The 15,950-nt window shown below is 48.8% G+C and overlaps 1 protein-coding gene across 3 annotated transcripts in view; it reads right to left on the bottom strand.

Annotated features, from left to right (window-relative positions):
* Positions 1-15,950, bottom strand: part of TOX2 (TOX high mobility group box family member 2) — a 141,402-nt gene that overhangs the window by 83,893 nt on the left and 41,559 nt on the right. For all 3 annotated transcript variants that reach the window (XM_019637114.1, XM_019637113.1, XM_019637115.1), the window contains exon 2: positions 9,952-10,017. In XM_019637114.1, the coding sequence (XP_019492659.1) occupies positions 9,952-10,017 (66 nt within the window). The remainder of the gene's footprint in view (positions 1-9,951; positions 10,018-15,950) is intronic.

The following is a 15,950-nucleotide window of genomic DNA, read 5'->3' as shown; positions in this document are numbered from 1 at the left end:
TTGGACAGACTGCTGTCCCTTCTAGGGACTCAGGCAGGTGGTGGAGGAGACCAATACCTTGGCCACAAGATACAATCTAGATGGTCCCTCAAAGACACTCATTCAGCCCCAGTTCACAGATGCAATAACCAAGGCTCAGAGAGGGCAAACAACTCACTCAAGGACACACAGTGAGAGAGGCTGAAGAGGGCCAGAGCCTGACTCTTGACTTTCCAGGGGCTAAGGACCCAGCACCATTCTGGTAAGGTCCCACATCTGGCCTCATTTCTACTTCTTTATCACGCATGTAATGATGAACAAATGTGTTAAATCAGGGACTCCCCAGCCAAGACCCAGGCCCTACAGAAGAGGCTAAGCTCAGGGTGGCTGGGAGTGGGAGAGGGGTGCTGTTTTAAAGAAAATCCTTGAAATCACATTCCCAGCCCAGTGCTGTTCCCTCCCCCAACCCATGAACTTCCTGCACCATCCTCATTGTTTCCATCCCATTTAGAGAGAGGGAACGTTTCCAGGGATTCAATTTCTCTCATAATAGTTGGAAGGAAACAAAACTATATGCTGTAAACATTCAGTGCATTGTATAAAAAATATCTTTATCACAGGGGAGGTGCAATAAATGCAGACAAAGGTCCCCTCACCCCAAATCTAATCCCCTAATGCCTCCATGCCTGCGTCCTCACAGCCACTAATCTAGAGCTCTAAAATAAATACATTTTTAGCCATTGGAATGCAAAATTAAGATTGGTGAGGTCTAAGTACCAACTCCTTCTCAGCAGTTTCTCTGAATGAAAACTAGAGGCTGGTCCATTTTTCTGAGCCCGTGTGTAAGGACTGATGGGGGAGAAAGCTCATTAGTTCAGTCTGACATATACTCAATTCTTTCCATATACATAGGACGGGTTGTTTTCCCCCCTCCTTGCATTTTATTCTCCAGCTGCGCAATGATATTAAATTTCATCAGATTTGAACAAAATCTATGGTCTTGAAACAGTTTCCTTTAAGGCCCCTCATATTTATTCAGAATTCATGAATCATGTTCCGATAACACAACCGTAATTATTTTTAAAGTGTGATGTTTGTGGCTTTAATAGGAAATGCTTGCAAAAGGCCTTTTCTCTTTGATTGTTTGCAATCTTAGCAGTAATCGCTGCTGTTCCCTTCTCTGCACCACAGCAGGCGAAACACAATTTCATTTTAATATGAATCGCGAGCTCTTCACCCAGGTTTTAATTAAAGCAATAAAAGCCATGTCATCTTTGCCCTTTCCGCTGTACACAGATTCAGAGGCCAGAGTTACTAAGCCCAGGATCTTAGATTTCAGCAACAGCAGGACAGCCTCCTGCCTGCCTCCCAGTGCATTTAATGGGAAGCATTTTTGTTTGTTTCAAAAAGACTCAACCACCACCTCTGTCTCTGTGCTGCAGTTTTCTCATCTGTCACATGGGATAGCGACAGTATTCACCTGATTGAGTTCATGTGAGGATGAAGTGAGACCAGCCATGGGAAATAATTAGTCCATTGCACAGTAAATGTCATTATCATCAGCAGCATCTTTAGGAGTGAAAAAAGTCAACAGACCATCTACCCTCATTATTCACATGAGGAAACGGAGGCTCCGAGAAATACCAACACAGGAGGAGGGTCTAGAACAGAGCTGAACCTGGAACTCAGCGCTCCTGGCTCTTTCCCGGTTCTGGGCATCCTACGCTGCCCCCTGCTGGAAGGAGGCTGCGCTTTCAAGGCCATAAGAACAGCGCCCAGGGACTCACTCTAGGTCTATGCTTGATCCAAGTGGTAAGAATAAGAGACCAGGCATCCCTGGAGATCTGTGAAGGAAGGAAGTCACATAAACACAGTAGTGTTCAGAGCTAAGAGCAAGAATCCACTTAACTCAAAGTCCTTGCACGCCTCTCGTGTGCCAGGTGAGGTGTGAGGGGCTGGGAGGCCTCGTTTAGTAGTATGGGAATCTTGGCCTTTATGATATCATAAACTCCACTCCAGCGCACATTCTACTGGTATATGTAGGAAGGGACGCTGACGGAGCAATCGATAGGCACCGCCCACCCTGAGCGCTGGGCCCGCCTGGCAGTGCTCATAATTGGCGGTGTTCACCACGCTCCATAGGCCCTAAGGTTCCCCAAGGAGCACCTCAAGGGTAAGCCCCCTGAGCCGTCATCTCCCCTTGCAAACAGCCACTGGGCCCATTGGGACTCCCACTCCAGGAACAACCAAGTCCCCTGTTTCCCCAGCCATTTCTTACAACACACCTTCCCCTTTGTCTCCTCCACATGTTCTGGGGATGAGCTGCCCATCCCCCCACTGCCCACGTATCTCAGGTTGGAAGGCGGGGCTCACATGCCCACGGCTGCTCACCTTTGAATCACCACCCCACTTCCCTCGCTGTGACTAGGGTGTCCTCACCATCCAGCTCCTCCCTGGGGAACTCTCTAACCCCAGAGTCCCCTCTTTCTCCCCTTACCCAGCTTAGATTCCCCAGTCCTTTACTTCAGTCTCTCTTGGGACAAAGTTCGAGCGTCCTTTTGGTACCCTTGCCTGGCAAATCCCGGCCCTGGATTCACCCAACTGTCTTCCCCCATGGCACCTTCACCACGCACTACATCAAATACCCCAGACCCTCTCTAATCCTCAGACCTACAGTGCCCTGATGCTCAACAAGTGACCGGCCCACCGACCTCTCTGAGAAGACAGATGCTGTCAGTCATTCCACTCTGGGCAGGACTCACCCCCTCCCACCTTCTCCCCAAACTTAAACCATCAATGAACACTTTGCTCTCTTGAACGCTGAGCATCGCCCTCTCTTTGGGATGCCTTCCATCAAGTAAACATTCTAAAGACTGTCTTGTCTTAAAAACTACAATCCCTTCTAAGGAGTCCTCATCTCATTGAGCTAAGGCCTTCACCCACGTCCTGCACAGCAGGCTTCTCACACAGCTTGTCGGTACATGCTGTTGCCGTCCTCACCTCACACTCCCCCCGTCCACCCACCCTGGGGCCTGCACAACATCCCCTGTGCTTTCTCTGTGGTCCAGGATGACTTCCTTTTTCCTAAAACTATTGGACGCTTATCCACTCTTATCCCAACCAATCCCTCCAAAGCATTTGACCCTCTCCTTGTTTAGATTTTATTTAACTTTTTGAAGTTATAATAAATCCCCATGGTTTGAAAATCTCTGAAATATAAAAAGGTATAGTGAAAGGTCTCTTTTCTATCCCTGTCCACCTGGCCAGTTTCCATAACACTCACACAAACATGTACACACACACACACACACACACACACACAAAGCCATTGTTATTATACTAGTTTCCATATACAGTCTCTTTAATAAAATACAAACACATACATTCTTACCACATTTTTTACACAACTGGTAACCTAGTGTACTTACTATTCTCTACCTTACTTTTCTTCAGTAAATAATGGATCTAAAAGGAACTCCTATATATTGCTTCAGTTTCCTCATTCTTTCTTTACAGCCACACACAGCATTCCATGTGATAGATGTGCATAAATTATTTAATTCATTCCGTATTATCACATAGTGGGTTGTTTCCAATCTTTTCCCATTATTGATACCAAAACGAATAATCTTGAATATGTCACTTCTCGTGTGTGCAAATATATCTGTGGGATATATTTCCAAAGGGGAATTGCTGTGTTAAAGGTTAATGCATTTGTAATTTTGACGAATGTTGCCAATTTGCCCTCCATTAGGGTCACACCAATTTACTCTCCCTTCAGCGATGTATAAAGTGCCTGTTTCCCCACAGGGGCTCCAACAGTATGTTATCAGAACTCTGGATGTTTGCCAATCTAATAGGTGACAAATGGTAGTTTTCATTTGTTTCTGTCATGAACTATTTTAGCATTTTTTCCCCATATATTTAACATCCATTTGTACTTCTTTTTCTGTAAACTCTTGGTTCATATCACCTGCCCATTTTTCTACCTGGCTTTTGAATTGATTTCTAGAGACTCTTTATATATTAGGAAAATCAGCCCTTTGATCATCGTATTGTGAGTTGAAAATATTCTTGCCCAATTTTTCATTTGTCTTTTGACTTGACGTATGCTGTTTGGGCCACGCAAAAGTTGTTTTTCATTTTAATTCATGGTCAATTTTTTAAGTCCTTTCTTCTAAGATTTTGAGTCATAAAACTGTCTTTGCTACTCTGAAGTTGTCAAGTGTACCTTAACGGCTTTTTTTATGGCGCCTTCATGGTTTCCTTGAGTTCATTTAAATCTTTGATTTATGTAAAGTTTATCCTTCGATAGGGAAGGGGCTGTGGATCCAACATCAGTTTCCCCAGGTCCTGCCGCCTCCTCCTCGGAACGCTCTGCCGTTGGCGTCCATGTTCCTCTCCTACTTCCCTGGCCACTGCTTCCAAGCCTGTTTCACATTCTTCTTCTCCTCCTACGTGGCTTTCAAATGTTGAAGCTCAGCATTTAAGAGTCATTGATCCTCTGCCCTTCTCTCTCTCTCTCTCTCTCTCTCTCTGCAAGTTTCATCCTTTCAAGGTTTTAATACCAGGGGCTGAAGATTTCCAAGTTTACTTCCCCCAGGAGTCCATCTACCTGCTTGGATAGCTCCACTTGAAAGAGCATCTCAAGGGCCGGCCGAGTGGCGCGATGGTTAAGAACTGGCTTGGGACGCCAGAGAGCCCCGGTTCGGATCCCACATATGAGGGCCAGTGACACTGCCCTCCACAGCTAAGATGCTGAACAACAGCTCAACCTAGAGCTGAGTTGCCATGAGTCGCTGGCGACGGCATAGGCTGCAGCCCCTGTGGCAGTGGGTGGCCAAGGGCTACCGTGTGTAGCCAGCAGCCAGCGTGAGCGGCCAGCAGCCAGCGTGAGCGGCCGTCCAGAAGCCGGCGACTGATCTGCCTCACCCGGGAAGAGCACAATGATGGTGCCAGCTTGGGCCAGTGAAACAACGTCCTCCACAACTAGACTGAAGAACAAAAAACGACAGCAACTTGTCTGTTCCCCCTCCCCAATTCCCCAGCTCTGTTCCCATCCCCCCCAATTCCCCAATTAAAAAATCTAAAAAAAAAAAAAAAAAGAAAGAGCATCTCAAATGTAACGTGTCCATGTCTGACCTCACCAAACCTGCACCGCCCCAGGTTGTCCCCAACGCAGAAAAGGGTACCACCGTGCTGGGAATGGGCTCATGCTAGGAGCCTAGGAGTCACCCTTCACTCCTCCATTTCTCTCTCCTTCTACCTGTATCACTGTCAAGACCTACCACCTTCACTTCCCACACGCATCTCAGTTCCATCTACTTCTTTCCATCTCCTCTGCCTCTACCACAATCTAGGACAACAACACCCTTCACCTGGCCTATTATCACACCCTCCCATGTGGGCTCCCTGTATCCACTCTTGCCATTGAGAGTTGTTGTTTTTCTTTAATTGAGGAACAGTATGTTTTTCCAGGACCCATCAGCTCCAAGTCAAGTAGTTGTTTCAGTCTAGTTGTGGAGGGCGCATTTCCATGGCCCATGTGGGAATCAAACTGGCAACCTTGGCGTTATGAGCACTGCACCCTAACCAACTGAGCTAACCTCCCCCCACCCACCACCACTGAGAGCTTTTAGAACTGCAAATTTGATCATGTCATTCAATCTCAATCTCTCTCTTCCTCATGAACAAAGCCCAGTGAATCTCTGACTAATCGAATGTGCTAGAAGTAGTCATGTGCCAGTTCTCTCTCTTTCTCTCTCTCTCTCTCTCTCTCTCTCTCTCTCTCTCTCTCTCTCACACACACACACACACACACACACACACACACACACACACATGCTTTCAATCATTCTTAGGACAAAATCAGAAATCACTAGCAGAAGTGGTATTTAGAGCCATGAGAGTGGAAAACTCTACCCATAGCCAGGAAGGCTGTCCTGTGGAGGTGACATCTGTGGTGCCCCTGAGTGCACAAGTAGGCTTTGTTGGGTGACAATGGCGAGGGGATTCCGATCAGAGGAAACAGTACATACAGAGGCATAGAGTGGTAAACGAGCACAAGAAGTGAGAGATTCGTCTTGTGTAACCAAAGCATTATTTATGGTAATAAAAACAACAGAAATAAGTCATAGCTAGCTTTATGGAACACGGGCACTTTGCATACTATTTCAGGTTAGACTCCCTTGAAGTACAGCCTGAGATGTGGATTCCTACGCGAGTGACTCACTGAGAAGTGAGTCGGGCAGGAGAAGGGAAGGGAAGCCGCACAGGGCACAGGTAGGAGCAGAGCAAGGATCTGGAGTTGGCTGGAGCTCCAGGGGGAGTTACAGGGTTTATTCCCAGCTTGAGACAAGGGGCCTGGCCTTCCAGACCACCCAACCCCCACCCCACACATACACACACCCTCCACAGCCTCTAATCATGGGTCCCATTTGGTAGAGGCCAGTTCTCTGGAGAAGGGGCAGCTGCGAATAGTTAGCAGCAACAGTGCATGAGGCTACAGCTGGAAGATGGGTGCCTTGGCCTGGTGAAGGGAAACTGCGGGAAGCAACCACAGAACCCACAATACACACCTCACAACACCCTCAGGGGCAGGCATCCCGCTTCCCATTCGGCAGGAAGCTGACATAACTCGCACAAGGGCATCTGGCTGGGATGTGGAAGAGCTGGAATTTGAATCCAGGTCTGCTGAGACCCCAGCCCAGTTCCTTTCCTCTTCACCCTCATCCCAGGAAGAGGGAGACACTTTCCAAGTCATGTAACCAGGAAACATCAACCCCGGTAACTCCTGGTCAGGGTTTGCTCCCAAAAGGGACAGAGCTGATCTCCACCAGGCCCTCCGCCCCCAGGAGCTGCAAATGGGCCAGAAGCCATGCCTGAGAACTGCATCTCGTCTCAGACGACCCAGGCAAGCCCCGTACAAAAGAAACGCAAGGTCCAGGGAAGGGGAATATAGTGATAATGTGTGAAAGCTAAGGCAGCTAAGAAGGAATTTTGTGGAGACTTGCAAAAACCAAAGAATGGAGTGTGCATTTGCAAAAGAAACCTCAAGCCCAAAAGAGCTGGGTTGAAAGTTTTTGAAAGGGGACACAGTTGGCTGATATATATCCCATAGGAAACTCTGTCTCCGCTGCAGTTTCTAAATAAAGAAGATGATGTTTCAGGAGAAGGTTACATTAAAGAGCAGGTTCTCCACATGATGAAAATGGATGTTCTGGAAGCAGATGTCTCCCAGAAATGATTTCCGGCTTACATCCAGAGTTTTGCACATAATAGGTACCCAATAAACATTTTCTGAATGGGTGAGCCTTGTATCTGATGGTATTTATAAAATGTACTCTATGCCATTTAGAGTGTTTATCCTCTGAAGCTTCTATTGGCTATGAGATCTTCATTTTGCCTGCATGTGTATGTCAATCCTTTAGTAATCAGAGCAATATAATTCCTGCAGTTGACGAGGAAACACACCATGATAGGGTGTTTGTGTGTGTGGTGTGTGTGGGTGTGTGTGTTCAAGCAAGCACTCCAGGGAAAAGACTGAAAGGAAACATACAGAATGTTTGCCATTAAGAACCAGAGGCCAGTGGAGCCCCACCAAGCCACTGGGAGCTTTAGGTCCTGGAAGTTCTTCAGAAAAGCCAGCATGAACAACATCCCACATGTTTCCCATATGTGGTAGTTTGTTGAAAGACCACAATAATTGGCAGCCTGTCCCATCAACAGATGGAGTCTATGCCCATTGCTTGAATCTAAACTGGCCCCGTGACTTGCTTTGACCAATAGAATGTGCGGGAAGTAGTCACGTGCTGGTTCTAAGGCTAGACCTCAAGAGGTCTTGTATCTCCTGCTCTCGCTGCTCTGGGAACCCTTCTCTCACCGCGTGAACCTCAGGTTAGCCTGCTGGAGGACAAGAAACCATCCTGGAGTAGAAGGGTCCCCCATACCAATCAGTCCACAGCTGAGGTGGCAGCTCCCTGCTGCCACTTAACTGATCCTAGCCAGGACCGGAAGAGCCACCCGGCTAAACCCAACCAACTGCCAACCCACAGAATTACGCACTAGATAACTATTTGCTGTTTTAAGACACTAAGTTTTGGGGTGCTTGTTACACAGCAAAAGCGAACTGATACACTATAAGAAGTCTAGATTGTAATTGCTAGACCTGCTCACATCAAGGTTGGCTCATGCCACCAGGTGACTTAGGCAATCTCAGGGAATACTGGTGTCTTCTTTATGAAGTTCTAAGTTAGGGAGCCCCTCTGAGTGATGGCACAAGAGACTGGAAGGACCCTGGGGAGTCCCACCACCTCATTCCACCATTAGGGAAACGGAAGTCAGAGAAGAGGCATGTTCACTTATTACACAGATGTTTCCTCTGCGCCTTCTATGGGCCAGGCTTCGTGCTGCATGGGGGTCGCAACAGTGAAAAAGAGAGACCAGGTCCCGCCTTCATGGAGGTCAGTGTCCAGAGTGGAAGTCAGATGTTAACCAAGTCATCACACATTTATGCAGACGACCATAAACAGTGACAAATGTCATGAATTAAAAGGACACGGTGAGAGAGAATGACAGGGAGAGGACTTAATTTGGATTTGGGCGTCACCAAGAGCTCTCTTGAGGAAGTGACATTTAGGCAAGCTGGTGGCAACCTTGAGGTGGGAATGCAAAGCTCTCCACACACACAGCAAGGTACCGTGGAGAGCTTTGCGTCCCAGCTGTGCAGGTTGGCGCAGGTCAACGCAACAGAAAGGCAGCTCTGCAGTGGCGCCGTAATGCTCTGATGGTCACAGGTCAGAGAAGGGGAATGGCATGGCAGCCCCAGCACGAGCACCCCTGCAGTGGCGAGGCAGGGGTGGGGATAGGAGTACAGGGCCCTGCAGTGGGGGCTTCCTCACTGCACTGGGACCACAGTATCTTCCCTCACTGGCAGTGCTCCTGGGGGGCCACAGGCCCATGTCTTACTCATCTATGCCCCCCACAGGACCTGTCACATAGTAGGACACATAAACGTTTGTGAAGTGATAGGCTTTCCCCAGCTGGAAAGTGTGAGCCCAGTCACCCAACTTAGACTGCCACAAACACCATGGCTGCATAGACAGGGGGTGGAAGTCAGTGCCACGGACAGGCGTCCCCCAGCTCCCCAAGTTTTGCAGTAGCTATGACTCCTTGGCTCCCCATCCAGCACCCTGAGCTGCTGCTGCCACCCTGCAGGCACCAATGCCTCATGGAACCGTCCTCCAGGTTGCCACAGCCTGCTGTGAGGACCCTCCCCGGTGACCCAGCCTGCAGCGAGGACCCTCCCCGGTGACCCAGCCTGCAGTGAGCACCCTCTCTAGCATTAGTGTCTGTAGTGAGGATGCTCCCAGCTGAAAGAAACCTTAATTTTCAGAGACCAGGCTCTCAGTGGGAAATCAGATTCCAGCTGGCATCTGGGACTCCCAGAGGGCCCGGTCGGGCTGAGGTCAGGGACAGTCTTGCCCAGGGATGACTCAGACCCCTTTAACACCAGGGAGGACCACACAGGAAGCCTTTGCTGTTGCCCCTTTCTGCCATGTCCACAACCCTCCCCAGTGGCATTAGACAACTCCAGGTGGGCAGGAGAACCCTGAATGCCTTTGCCCAGGTGGGTGGCAAGAGGCTTACAGCAGCGAGCGTGTGACATCTCTACTCATCGCTGCTGTTAATTTCTCCTCTGGGCATGGAGAATGTGGGCAACACATTTTGAGTTTTATTACATTTTTAATGATGCCCATTTTAAGCCAACAGCGGCCAGGTAGGTGATCTACAGAGAACACTATAGTTTGTCCCCTGTAAAGGGACTCAACTGATAGTTTTTATCCTTCTGAGAGAGGACAATAGTGGGATGTGCCCCCCACTCTGCATCTCACCCACCCCCACCCCCGGAGCAGCTTTGCTCCAGCTAGCCCAAGGCTAAAAACCCCTACTCAGAAAGGACGGGGCACCCACCTGGCTGGTTGATAGGAGCTCTGGGTTTCCGTCACTCATCCCCACGTAGGCACTGTCACCATCAAACTGGAACAGAGAGAGAGAAGCAACTCTGAGTAAAACGTTCTCAAGAAGGCCCCAGGAGAAGACGCCAGAGGAGGTCAAGGGGACTGAATGTGCTGAGGAGAAAGGAGAAGCAGCGAAGATAGAGCCCGGAGGCCCCAGTTCCCATTTCAGCGGGGCTCCCTCCAGGGTGGAGGAACAGCCCCAGTTCCGTGGCCCCTGAGGGGTAGCGCCATTCATCACACTGAGGATAAAGAGAGGAAAACCTTCCTGCCCTGTATCCCTTGTCCATAGATGTGGCAGGCTGCCTTGTCAGACACTGAGCTCCTCACTGCTGGAAGTATGCAAATATCCCTCTTGGCCAAAATGACATCAGACTCTCAGCGAGAGCTGGAATTCCATGTGATGGAGGGAGGCCAAGATCCCCGGAGCCTTGGGGTCATGACAGCTTGCCCCAGATGTGCCCTCCAGGTCATATCACCCCAAGTGGCTTTGCCCCCCCCCCGACATCTGTCCCTTAGGCCACTACTGGCCACAGGCAGGCAGTAAGGACTGTGGAAGAAACCATGCACAAGAACTACCGTCCTATGTTCTAAGAAGCTGCCACGTGTGGATTCAGGAAGATTTGCTTGCAAGAGGGAGCAGGTGTGGTGGGGAAAAGGTGGGCTCTGGGGCCACTGGCTGCCCTTTTCCCTGCAGTGTGGCCCTGAACTGGTGTCTGAACTTCTGAGGCTCCTCGTCTGCTGAATGGGGATAATGACATGGTCCCCTGTCCACGGGATGGCACACTGACACAAGCAGAGCACTTGGCTCAATTCCGGTTCGTTTCCCTCTTGAGACAGGTGTTGTGGGTCTTGCTCCCTAGAAGCAGAGCCCGAGACAAGGCTTCAAATGCATCTGGTTCCTGAGAAGGACTCTTGAGCAATAACCTTACAGGGAGGGAGGGACATAGGACAAGACAGTGGAAGGAGCTCAGCAAGGATGTGGTCTCAGCTGGAGGCCTGTTGGAGCCTGATCCCACGGGGAGCTCTGGGCGCGAACTAAACCAGAGTTAGTCCCAGCATGAAGCAAAAGGCTGGACTTTTGTCACCCACGTAAGTCAGCCACTGGCTGTGGGCTGTGAGGAGACAGGGGGAGGCACAACCTTCTGAGCAAGGTGGCCCCCTTTGACCAAGGACAGCGCGCTAGAGAAGGGTGCCAGCTGTGAGCCATTTGCAGGCAGTGCTCACAGCAGATGGGAGACGGCTGTGCTGGCCAGTACAGGGACCTGGGTGGGGCGCCAATGGCAGCTGGTCATTTGAATTGAGAATTTTAGTTTTTTATTACATTATATGCACACGGTTCCAAATTCCCAAAGTACACAAAGCAACAGTGAAAAGTCTCTTCCCACCCCATTGCCCTTCTCCAGAGGTAACCACGCATCTACCAGCTTCCTTCACATCCTTTCAGAGACGGTCTGGATGTATACATTTTATAGTTTCTCCTTTCACATAAATGACAGCATACTAGACACACTGTTTTGCACCTTATTTTTTCTCCTAGCAACACGTCTGAGAAAATCTTTTCTATCAGAACATAATGCTGTCTTCCGGTATCTGGCATACCACAGGATGGACAGAACATATATATTTAACTATTGTAGTTGAACACATGGGCAGTTGCTTTGTCCCTAGTGTTGTGCTAGTCCAGCATTGCTCCCATGAACAGTTTTGTACACCCATCATTCGCAGGGGTGTGAGTTTACTGTAGCATTAGTTTGTACAATCGCGGGGCCCAGCTGTGTGTGCATCTGTAACTTTGATATATCAATACATTGCCCAGCAGCTTTCATAGAGGTTGTAAAAATCCACACTCCCACAGTCAGGCACCAGGGGCCGGTTCATCCAGACCCTCTTCACTCAGACAGGCTGTCTTCAGCGACTGCCCAGATGCCAGACTCCCACCTCTGGACTGTGAGCTCCATCACTGCTGCCACCATTCCCGATCCCCTAGCCCTGCTCCACCTGGTTCTTTGTTCCACAGACCCTTTCACCTTCTAGCATCTATATAGTTTACCAAGTTCATTGCTTATAGTTGGGTTCCCCCTACTCAATGGAGGTTCCCAAACACCTAGTATAGGGCCTGGCACAGATTAGACACTCAATAAATGCTTGTGGATGGATGGATGGATGGATGGATGGATGATGGATGGATGGATGGATGGATAGATGAATAATGGATGGATGGATGGAGGATGGATGGATGGATGGATGGATGATGGATGGATGGATCGATGGATGGATGATGGATGGATGGATGCTAGATGGATGGATGATGGGTGGATGATAGATGGATGGATGGAGGACGGATGGATGGATGGATGGATGGATGGATGATGGATGGATGGATGAACGGATGCTAGATGGATGGATGGAGGATGGATGGAACCACCACCACACCATTCACATTGTCTTTTTTACCAGGCCAGTTTTCCCATCAAAGTAATGGAATTGGTGGTTACATCCAAGTGCCTTCTCAGCACAGGGATGAACAGAATCCTTCAGTGACTGCTGGACTAGCAAAAGAATAGGCCATGCCGTGCCTAGGACCTGGGCACTGACCCCAAATGCAGGGCTCCAGCCACCATGCTGCATCCAGAGCTCATGCTTCAAGGCCCTGTTCAGAGGCCACCTCCTCCTGGAAGCCTGCCATGCTGGCACCGCCTCTGGCTGGCCCTCTTACAACAAAGATTGTCTCCATAGCTGTCTTTTGCCCCTGTGTGAGAGCAATGTGGAGGCTGGAACAGTGTCGTGGTCATCTCCAAATCTCTCAGCTCTTGGCACAGGCTGGCATCAGGAACGGGACTATGAATTAGGCAGGGTGGGAAGCTTTCAACAAACGCTCCTGGGTACTACGTGATGTGTCCCTGTGGCCATGTATTACTTTGATACAAGTAAAACTTTTTTTAAAAAAATCACACACAATTTATAAGTATGTTCTAAAAGAAAGAACAATCGGAAATGGAGGGGGCTAGGTTTAACCAAGTATTTGAAACATTTATATGATAATGCAATAGTAATCAAACAGTGTGGTACAGGTTAAAAACATAGGAATATGTACCAAAGGAGGAGAGGGAAAGATGTCCCCAAAAGGCCTGTGTCATAGCCCATTTATTAAACGCTGGCTAGAACGGAGCCACCGCAGGTGGAGCCCTGTCTGCTGTCTCCCCCATTGCACAGGGAGACACTCAGCAAATATCCGGTGAATGAATGAACACACCTGGCACTGAGCAAAAACACTTTCCATAAAAGATCTCATTTAATCCTCACAACAACCCAAAGAAACAGGTGTTATTCCCTGTTTAAAACCAAGGAAACCGGTTGGGGAGGACAGGCAGTTGCCCAAGATGGCGCCGTGAGGGAGGGCTGGACAGTGAGTGAGAGGGCGATCTGTTTGCTTCTTCAGGTGGGTGTTTCGCACCTGGCTGTAAGTTCCTGGACAGCAGGGATCAGGCTCCGCTGCACCCCACACTGTACAACCAATAATCAGCCCTGCCCTGACACAGAATAGGTGTTTTATGAGTATGTATTAGGGGTTCAGGGAGGAAGGGCTTATCTGCAGTGAGCAGTGGGGAATGGCATTGGGGACACAAGGAAAGGAGGCCCTGGATTCTAATGTGTGTGTGTGTGTGTGTGTGTGTGTGTGTGTGTGTGTGTGTTGGGGGCTGGAAGGGGGTCGGGCAATGGGTCCCCCTGGAATCACCAGAGCCTGCCTCGAGTGAGCTTCTTCATTCACTCATTTATTCAAACAAGAAAGAGTTGCCACAAGCCAGAGTAAAGCTTGCTTCCGGCTTCCAAGAAGGTTCTCAAGGCAGGGCCTGGGTCAACCTCCATTTGGTTACCCCGGGTGCCTGGCACAAGTCCCGGGAGCACATTGGCTTGGAACTCGGCTATTGAGAGACCATCAACAGAGACCCACCTCTGCCCAGGGTTCTACCACGTCAGAGCCCTTGCAGGGGAAACAGAGGGAGAGCGGGGGACCCTGAGGGCTCCAGACTTCCCGTGGCTTTGCTTCTGGGGCACTAAAGCCTGGGGCTTCCCCCTCAGCCCTCCTCTTGGGGAGGGGGCCCTTTCTAGAGGAACACACAAGCCAAGGGGAGGTCACTAAGCCAGCCTCTGTGCTCAGACACAGCAGGGCCACCTTCTCCTCTGTGTGCACCAACAAGATGGTAAACACCCACACCTACACCCACCGCACAGCAAATACTGAGTGTGTGTGTGACCACAAAGGCATATCATGCCCAAGCACGGTGACAACATATGCGCCACAAACCAGTGGGTGTCAATGTCACACACAACACAGCGTTTGCAACAGCACTTAGTCACATGTGTACCACCTCCATGGGTAACACAAACCAACACAAACAAATGTGTTCACAGCACAAGCATGAGTGTGCACATATCACAGACCCTCTCCGGGGCTGGGTGCACCATACCCACAGCATGCACACACGAAAAGGAGGGGAGGCCCAGACGTGTATAAAATGCCATCTGCAGCTGTGTAAATAATACATAAATGCACACACAAACATACGCGGCAGGAGCATGTAGAGACATACAAAGCAAAGATACACATGAACTTGAATTCTGTGCACAGCTCACACTTTATCTGTCCCTCAGTCAAAACTCTTTTTTCACACCACGCAACCTTCCGTGCGCTTTAAAATGTGAAAAACAAAAAAATGTAGAGGCAAATGACGGCCTAAGAATTTCCATGAACTGCCTGAACATCCTCTTACCACCGACTGGAATAGATTAATTTTCCCCATTTCATATTCTAATTATAATTCCTTTTCCCATCGCCATCTTCCGTCCTCATTACAGCTGGAAGATTGTTCTGCAAAAGCCAGGCCTTCATCTTCTCTTCCCAAGAGTTTTGTCATGGAAATGAGTTTTGGAATCTGAAAGAACCCACATTTCTGCAAAAATCGAATGTATGGGGATAACCCTTTCATGACGGCCCACCAGGGACTTGGTTCACAGAGGTTTCAGAACGGTCTGTCTCCCTGGATGCTGTGTGGTCCCCTTGGCAAGAGGGGCTCCTGGGCCTCTATTCAAACAGCACCCCCCAGCACCCGCCCCTCCCCACCTAGATCCCTTTTTTAACTTTAATGGAACTTGGCAACCAGGCAGCCAAGGTGAAAGGTGAAGAGCCTGATATTGAAGACTCAGATGATGCTGGCTCCATCTGTGTCACCTCCGACAAGCTCCTTAACTGCTCGAAGCCTCAGTTTCCCCATTCTTATGATCCACAGAGTCACTTACTCATAATAGGTGTAAATTAAGTATCTGTGGGATGGGCAAATATGATAAGCGGGTGAATGAACAGATGGGCAAAAGGGAGGGAGTAAAGGATGGGATGGATGGATGGATAGATAGCTACATGGATGATGGATGATATAAATCAGTACTGTCAAATAGAAATATAATGCAAGCCACATGTGTAATTTTAAATTTTCTAGGAGCCATAGTTTGAAAAACTAAATGTAAACAGATGTAATTAGTTTTTAATGACATGTTTTATTTAACCAGATATAGTCACAATATTAGGATTTTAGGATGTAATTAATAGAAAAATATGAATGAGTTGATTTGCTTTCTTTTTGGGGGGCTACTGTCTTAGAAATCTTTATCTTTAAGGAAACTTAGCAAATAAGCAGCCACATGTATTTTACCTTACATCATCTCTCAGTTTAGACTAGCCACATTTCAAGTGCTCAAAGGTCACATGTGGCTGGTGGTTGCCAAAGTGAATAGAGCAGGAAATAGCTGGAACGGGTAAGACGAGTGAATGGACGGTGAGTAGGTGTATAGGCGGGATGAAGAAATGGATGGATGGATGGATGGATGGATGGGTGGATGGATGGATAGATGGGTGGGAGGGGAAGATGAGTGGTTTGGGGCACAAATGGGACAAAT

Source organism: Hipposideros armiger, unplaced genomic scaffold (assembly GCF_001890085.2).
Source record: "Hipposideros armiger isolate ML-2016 unplaced genomic scaffold, ASM189008v1 scaffold_31, whole genome shotgun sequence".
Classification (NCBI taxonomy): Eukaryota; Metazoa; Chordata; class Mammalia; order Chiroptera; family Hipposideridae; genus Hipposideros; species Hipposideros armiger.
The sequence above is the reverse complement of the archived record's forward strand: the minus strand, read 5'-3'. Positions and strand labels throughout refer to the sequence as shown.